Below are 8,871 nucleotides of genomic sequence, written 5' to 3'. Positions count from 1 at the left end.
TGTACTGTAATTCATGCATTTTTATCTTGTGTTTTGATGAACTTAGACATATTATATTTGTCAATCTGTAACTTGGAAGATGTTTTATCATTTTATATATGCCTTTTATTGTTTTCTTTTATAAAACCGAATAAGGTAGGTTGATAAAAATCACTAGGGGATTCATTTTCAGGGTAGCATGGTATCCCTCACAATAACTCCAGGAGTCACAGTCCACACAATGTACATGCTTTGTTCCCCCTACTTCCAACCTTACATATACCCCCAATCACCTGCCCAAACCTCCCCCTGATGATGCCAATGTGGTCCTCCGTCATCCCGCAGACCATATTTTTGGCCCCTTTGAAAGTTCCCATACAATAAAAATGCTGCAGTTGTAAATACATATAAACTACCATTTGTTGTGTTTGAAACATTTTATTGAATAATAAAACCTAATAAACATAAGCTGATTATTAAAGCAAAACAAAACATCAGTTGCTATGCACATAAGAGACAAAATGTGTACATAAAAATCAAAATACTGTAACAAAGCAAAGTTATGTAGAGCACAATTCTTAATTTCGGGTAAACTAGAAAGTTCAACAATAGAAACGTTCATAAAGAACAGGAAATACTAATTATTTTCCTTAAGCAATAAAGTCTGCACACTAAAATACTAAGAGAAATATACTGAACAATGAACATTTCATATGGAAATAGAATTCAATTTGAATATTTTAACCTCCTCAGCCTTATTTGACTCATGATTACAACCTGACTGCTTTCTGGAAAAGAACCACCTCGTGGGGTTCAAAATCACATCTTTTCCAACAATAGGATTCAAATGATAAACTTGAATTTCAATTCAAGTTATTGATTTAGGCCTTTTTGGAGATCCACAATTTTAAGTATATACAAAATCCAGATATTTTTGTGAAATTGTCACCTAAACTTTAATTCAATCCACCTTCTAATCAAACACTTCCAGCACGCATCACAGGATCACTTGTTGTTATCTTCCTAATTAGTGATAATTTTTCGGATGGCAACAACAATAAATATGTTTAGAATGTTACCCCCGAAAGCAAAAACATGCCATTTCTGAATCATGATGCACAATAAAATGTAGGAACAGAAGGGCATCTTTTGGTGTAGCATTCATTAAGGTTTGACCAGGCTTGAAACTAGAATTCCTGAACTTTTGGACATTTAAATGTCATATTTCAAAAGAGTTCAAACATAGCCAGCACGAGCTCCGCGAAAAATAGAAGATGAGTGAAAATATAAGCAAGGGATGACGATGAACCGTTTTTTTGTCCCTGGTTTTAAATGGAAAAAGGTTGGAACAGACGAGGTGTTGGTTGACTTTGCCTCAGAAAATGGTTGTTTCCCGCATGCTGCTTTCATGAGACTTAAATCCCTTCAGTGGAAGAGGCGGCTGCATGCCTGCATATATGGCCAGATCAGTACTTGGCTGTTTCGGTTCTACAGTGGGGCTAGAATAGAAGCTGTTAAGGGCTTCCCATTGGTGCAGCAACTAGAGTGGCACCTGCTCCCAGATGCCTTAAAGGCCCACTGAACCCTGATAACTGCTGTTTGTCACAGTTCAAACAGAGGCCTGATGGGCCCACAGAACAATGAATATTGCTGTTTTCCGCAGTCCAAACAGAGGGCAGGGGTCACATTTTCTTTCTTGCCTTGGGGCCCAGGGCACACTGGCTAGGCCACTGGTTAAGGATGCGGCAGGGAAAAGGTGGCGAGACAGGTGGATTATTTAAACAGCTCGATGATGACTTCATGCCTGGGTATTAAAGTATTCATTGCAATTAAAGACTGAAGCAGGAATAGATCTCATAATATAGGAAGGCCTATGTACAAATGCAGCTCGATTAACGGCTGCCTTTTTACTTCTCACTTCTCACCTCTCCTAATTTACAGTTTTATTTTAGATGCAGACTTAAATTGTGACCTATTAATATGTTTATCTATCTTTAGGTTCCAAATGACCCATCTTTTCCATATGCAAGTATCAGACAGGTCGGGAAAGCCTAATGGCTTTGAACTTGATAAAGCCATATTAATCACTGTATTGAAATGCAAATGGCAGCATTAGGCACGCAGAGGTGTAATCTACGTAATCCCATTATGTTCAGGGTACGGGAGGGTGTTGAGGGCATAAAGCACTTTGACAAAAACATTGCTGCCACCGTAGAAATTCAATCTTCCTTGTCCTACCCTAGTATACAAGTAGTACCACATTCTTTTTATACCTGAATTAAAACACAAAATAATACCGTATTTAAAGGCCCAGTTCAGAATTACATGGAAGGTGCACTATCCCAGACTACACAACGATGCAGTCTTTAGTGGGTGCTATCATCCCACACAGGGGGAGTACACCAGATTATGCTGGAAAAAGCATGTGGTGCCCCAACGTAGGTACAGTTGTAAACCAACAGTCTGCTTACAAAGTAAAGTGTCTGGGAGCTATTAAACGAGCTGGCCCGTTTCCCCTGCAGGTGGTTGGGGTCTGTCACCATCCTGTCAGGTGGGGGTATACAATCAGTGCGCCTCCTGACTGCTTGTTTGCCCTTTCACCCGTGTCAGTAATACAGTGCAGTCGGAAGACAAAAGGTTTTCCCACATTTGAACGTGGCCATGCCCAATACAAAGGAAAACATGCCCGCTTAGAATCTCTCCTACGTGATCCAAGCTACATAAAGGGCTATGGAAGTGTCTGCAGCCTCTTATGTAGAGCAAAAGCCAAAATGCCCATGGGACGCAGAAAGAGGGTGCACTCTGATGCTTCATTATGTACGAGGACCTTTGGCGTTCGTCTGTACTTAGCTAGTGACAGAGTTAGTGGAGTGTTTATTGCCCTCTATGTCACTCTACTTCTAAGCACCTAATACAGCTTGTGCAGTGGTTACTGTCATCTGTTCACCTACATTATGCTTAATGTAAATAGTGCACAATTTCGGCGTTTGTGTCTGCCTAGAACGTGGACCTGATACAAATAGCAGTACCTACAAGGTGGATTTTACAATTCAACAAGAGTCTAGGATACTCCAGCACAGATGACTTTGCATCAACATTACGGGGCATCAGTCTTGATGGCAAGCCAACTTTGTATACATTATTATCAGAGACTATACTTGCCTCTTGGATACAACTTTACAACAGAATTTTATGAATTTTCGTACAGTTGTATTTATATAATAAAACAAACTACCCACAATAATTGATCTATCTATTCATCTTTTTGGGTTCTGGAGTAGCATGCTACTCGCTGAAAAGTGCTTCAACACTTCATCAGGGGTAGCAAGCGCTCTATAAATGAAAAACCTTCCCTCTTCCATCCCTCCACTCTCTTCTTCAACCCAACTAACAGACCAACAAGTCCAGCTCTCAAAAACATTTTATATTTCCCTACACTAATTCACCACTAATCATTTTTGGATCCTGGAGTAGCGTGCTACTCACCGAAAAAGCACTTCAAATTGACCCTAACGCACTCCGCTGCTCGCAGAACTCTGCGTTGAGCGGTTGAGTTTTTTTGACACTTTGCGGAGTTCTTCATTGCGGAACACCGCCTAGGCCTAATCTTATCATGAAAATTTAGATTTCAGTCATATGTTAAGAAACAAGTGTGAGTAGAAACCTTTTGGGTGGAGAAAATTAAAGACATTAATATTGTGAATTTTTTGTTAATTAGTTGATGTTTGCAAGTACGAACACTTCTCTGTGTCAAGTAAAGACCTTGAGAGTTTTGTAACTTTCAGATACTCAAATTGTGCATTTTGTTGCAATTAAAACATTTTCAAGGCCTGAAATTTCTTTGGAGGTTGCATGCGGGCAGCCTAAGTTATCCTGCAAGAATTTCTTGCTGAATCCTATTGCAACTACAATATTTGCTCTCTCATGTAAAGTCAGGTTATTAGAAGCTTTTCTGCAACTCAAGATACGCCTTACTTTTCACCTGGTGTGGGTGCATTTCTCATGTTAAGTGAGATCTCCTTTCTGAGTATAACGTTTCTGGCTTTCCCCTCCTGTATAAGGCTTTAGTCCAGTGTGAATTCTCTCATGTGAAATGACATTGTATTCGTGAATAAACCTTATCTGACATTCCGAACACATATAAGGCTTTTTTCTCCCTTGTGAGTTTACTCATGTCAAGTGAGAAGTAATTTGTGACCAAAACTTTGCTTGCATTTCGAGCATTCATAAGGTTTTTCCCCAGAGTGGGATCTCTCATGAAGCATAACTCTGTCTTTCAGATTCAAGCTTTTATGGCATAAGGATTTTCTCCAGTTTGGAGTTTCTCATGGTGAGATAGCGTTTTTCTCTGTAGCTTTTCTGGCATTCAGAGCACTCATAAGGTTTTCCTCAGTATGGAGTTGATTATGGTTAGTGAGGCTGTGCCTATCAAACAACAGGAATTTCTGGCATTCACAGCATTGGTAATATTTTTTCCGCTCATGTAGAGTGAGATTGCATTTAAAATTGACGCTTTTCTGGCACTTGGAGCACTGAAGTATTTTTGATGGTGTGTTTTCTTATGGTGCATGTAACCATCACTACCTCTGAATCTTTTCTGACATTTAGAGCACTGATAATGTTTTTCCCCCAGTGTGGATTCTCACATGTGCAGTGAGATCAGATTTACGGCTGAAACATTTTTGGCATTCGGAGCACTGATAAGGTTTTTCACCAGTGTGGGTTCTTATATGGTGAGTGAGATTGATTTTTTCACTGAAACATTTGTGGCATTCAATGCACTGATAAGGTTTTTCCCCAGTGTGGGTTCTTGTATGCCGAGTGAGTATTCTTTTTTCACTGAAACATTTCTGGCATTCAATGCACTGATAAGGTTTTTCCCCAGTGTGGATTCTTATGTGCTGTGTGAGACTACTTTTTACACTGAAACATTTCTGGCATTCAGAGCACTGATAAGGATGTTCCACAGAATGGTTCATTGCATGTTGAGCAAGACTTTGTTGGTTACAAAACTTTTCCTGGCTTTCAGGGCACTGATAAGGTTTTTCCCCAGTGTGGGTCTGTATATGCTGGGTGAGACCGAGTTTGTTTTTGAAACATTTCTGGCATTCAGAGCACTGATAAGGTTTTTCCCCAGTGTGGATTCTTATGTGCTTTGTGAGACTACTTTTTAAACTGAAACCTTTCTGGCATTCAGAGCACTGATAAGGTTTTTCCCCAGTGTGGGTTAATACATGTTGAGAAAGACTTTGTTTTTTACAAAACCTTTTCTGGCATTCAGAGCACTGATATGGTTTTTCCCCAGTGTGGATTCTTGTATGTTCAGTGAGTCTGAATTTTACACGGAAACATTTCTGGCATTCAGAGCACTGAAAAGGTTTCTCCCCAGTGTGGGTTCTTATATGATGAGTGAGACTGTTTTTGTCAATGAAACATTTCTGGCATTCCAGGCACTGATAAGGTTTCTCTCCAGTGTGGGTTCTTCTATGCAGAGTGAGCTGGGTTTGGCTAATGAAACATTTCTGGCAATCCGTGCAATGATAAGGTTTTTCCCCAGTGTGGGTTCTTATATGATGAATGAGATTGTTTTTTGTACTGAAACATTTGTGGCATTCAGAGCACTGGTAAAGTTTTTCCCCAGTGTGGGTTAATACATGTTGAGAAAGACTTTGTTTTTTACAAAACCTTTTCTGGCATTCAGAGCACTGATAAGGTTTTTCCCCAGTGTGGGTCCTTGTATGTACTGTAAGGTCTCTTTTTTCACTGAAATATTTCTGGCATTCAGAGCACTGGTAAGGTTTTTCCACAGAGTGGGTTAATAGATGTCGATTTAGACTATCTTTGAAACTAAACCTTTTCTGGCATTTAGAGCACTGGTAAGGTTTTTTGCCAGAGTGGGTTATTACATGTCGAGAAAGACTTTTTTTGTTATAAAACCTTTCCTGGCAATCAGAGCACTGATAAGGTTTGTCCCCAGTGTGGATTCTTATATGTTCAGTGAGATAAGAATTACTGCTGAAACTTTTTTGGCATTCAGAGCACTGATAAGGGTTTTCCACAGAGTGGGTTAATGCATGTCGATAAAGTTGCGGTTTGAAACTAAACCTTTTCTGGCATTCAGAGCACTGATAAGGGTTTTCCCCAGTGTGGATTCGTATGTGATGTGTGAGCCTACTTTTTAAACTGAAACATTTCTGGCATTCAGAGCACTGGTAAGGTTTTTCTACAGAGTGGGTTAATACATGTCGAGAAAGACTTTGTTTGTTACAAAACCTTTTCTGGCATTCAGAGCACTGATAAGGTTTTTCCCCAGTGTGGATTCTCATATGCTCAGTGAGATAAGATTTATCTCTGAAACTTTTTTGGCATTCAGAGCACTGAGAGAGGTTTTTCCCAGTGTGCATTCTCTCAAATTCAGTGAGATGTGATTTATGGCTGAATCTCACATGTCGATACAGACTCGCTTTTAAGCTAAACCTTTTCTGGCATTCAGAGCACTGATAAGGTTTCTCCCCAGTGTGGATTCTCATATGCTCAGTGAGATAAGATTTACTGCTGAAACTTTTTTGGCATTCAGAGCACTGAGAGAGGATTTTCCCAGTGTGCATTCTCTCAAATTCAGTGAGATGAGATTTATGGCTTAATCTTTTTTGGCTCAACTTGGGTTATTTTGCTTTGATTGAGGCAGGTTTGAACACTGAAATTGTTCTAACAGCCCGTGTTTTTAAAAGGTGTATTCCTAGAGTTAATTTCTCTACATTTCGTTTTCTCTTGCTTATATGCCACGGTAAGAGTGAACCCGATTTTAGAGTCGGGCTTGTTTAGATAATGTTCAGCATTTATCTCTAAAAGATATTGTGTGTAATCTTCTTAACACTTGCATTGAGCAAAATATGTCTGGATGCAGCCCTGTAACACCTGTTGAAATGTTTGTAGCAGATAATAGTCTTTTGTTTATAGCCTCTCCGGCAGCAACTTATTTTGTGACTGAAGTTTTTCTCAAATCTATTTGTATAGGTTCTTAGCAACGCAGTGATAAGGAGTTAGTCTGATATTTAATGATTAAACTGAGAAGTACCTTTTTGCACTGGCGCAATGGCAGTAACTGAGAACATTAGAACATGCACAGTAATATTGTGGCTCATCAGTCACAGAACATCAGTTCCTTTTACCCGTTCTGTGTTTGGTGTAAGGTTAAGGATTGTAGTTCTGAAGACGAGGATTTATTTACATTAGCTATAGCGCAACGGTGCTCATTTAATCCATTTTGATATTTAACAGTTTTACATATCATTCCTGCACAACAGATAAGGTTGAGGCGATTTACATAGAATTACAGAACAGTACACAATAAAAAGGAAACAATCTGAGATGGTCATGAACAACACAATAAAGTGGTGAATTTTTAAGGTTTTCGCCAGAGTGAGCAGAGTGGGTCGAGGTGTTCTATCCCGAGGCAGATAGTCTCAAACTTGCATAACTGGTTAAAAACGGTTGTTGAACAAAGGTGATTTTCCAATCTTTTGGTTGTTAGCGTGTCAGCTTCGGAGTCTTATATCAGTGTCTTTTCTTTGATGGTTTGCAGAAGAAACCTTTTGTTATATCTTTCTTTTATGCAGTGTGTGCTTCCTCTCTGGAATTACATGATGCTTTAGATCATGCGTCCTTTAGATGAACGTTATTCTGTCATGCTGAGACAATTTGTCTTTCTGATAATATTTCAGATGAGGATGTTGTGATTGGTCTTTCTTGCACTATTTCTGATGCTGTGTGGACAGATATGACTTTGCTCTGGGTTAACGAAATGCAAAATTAGAGACTTCACTTACAGGTATAGTACTTTCCTCAGCTCCCACTTCCTCGCCACACCTAGATTTTGGAAATTGTTTAAACTTAGAATGCTGGATGTCCTTCGGTTTTTCAAAATAATCCTTCTTATGGCACTAACATTCAGTTGGCTGGTGCTAAATCTTGCTTTCTTCGTCCGTAATTGCAATCACCTATAGTATTAAAATTCAATAGTTAATACATGTAAATATCCCCAAAAATAATTTACAAGCCATATCAATGCAGAATTGCAGAATTTTTAAAGTGTTGAGCCGTTCTTCAGGCAGAGCAGAGTGTAGAATGGTAGCCTGAGAGTACTTGGATCTAGGAGTGAGGATTTGTAGAATTTCCAACATTTTATTAAGCTCAGAAAGGATACATGTACCCTATGGACTTGTAACATGGAATCCCAAAAGAAGACATTAAAGTCATATGGACTGGCACCAAAAAGATATTTAAAATAGAATACTATTAATTAATTTTAATGTATATTTCTAGGATGGGAATTTCCCCTCCACGGACAACAGGCATTTCGCCCTGCCCTGAGTTACCACCTACTTGTATCTGGTAAACTGACTTTTGAGCTCTGGCCTCTGCCGCACGCAAATCTATTGTGTGTTGCGAGGACTATGCCTAGACCTATCCCTCAACTATGGTCCAGAGTATGAATCAAGGGCAATGAAATTAAGGAGTACTTTCATTTGTTCATTTTATTCCACCTGATTATCAGTCGTTAGGCTTTTGTGCAGAAAAACAGGACAACATTTTTTTCCAGACAGAAAAATTAGATTGAAAAGACCCACAAAACTCTGGGTGCAGCAGAAGCAGCCAAGACTTATGCTGTTTTTTTACTAACTGGGGGAAACACACAATTCTTCCCTCTGTTAGAAATATCTTTCCCCTTCCCTGCTTCGCCCATCTCCCCCCGCAACCAACCACATGCATAAAACAAGTGGTAAATAAAAGCAGAAAAACACTATGAAATAGTGAATGGCATGTGGTTTGACAGGCAGACGAATCTCAGACCATTCGCTGGTGGAGGTGCAACTCGATGGTCCGGTTGGT

At 39.4% G+C, this 8,871-nt stretch overlaps 1 protein-coding gene across 1 annotated transcript; it reads right to left on the bottom strand.

Moving 5' to 3' along the window:
* Positions 1 to 266: 266 nt before the first annotated feature.
* On the bottom strand, positions 267 to 6,723 carry LOC147665612 (uncharacterized). Its single transcript, XM_086949647.1, has one exon. The coding sequence runs from the start codon at positions 6,585 to 6,587 to the stop codon at positions 4,584 to 4,586; it is 2,004 nt and encodes a 667-aa protein (XP_086805773.1). The 5' UTR covers positions 6,588 to 6,723; the 3' UTR covers positions 267 to 4,583.
* Between the last annotated feature and the right edge of the window lie 2,148 nt (positions 6,724 to 8,871).

This window comes from Lissotriton vulgaris, unplaced genomic scaffold (assembly GCF_964263255.1).
Source record: "Lissotriton vulgaris unplaced genomic scaffold, aLisVul1.2 SCAFFOLD_732, whole genome shotgun sequence".
NCBI lineage: Eukaryota > Metazoa > Chordata > Amphibia > Caudata > Salamandridae > Lissotriton > Lissotriton vulgaris.
Note: the sequence above shows the minus strand (reverse complement) of the source record. Positions and strands in the feature narration are given on the sequence as shown.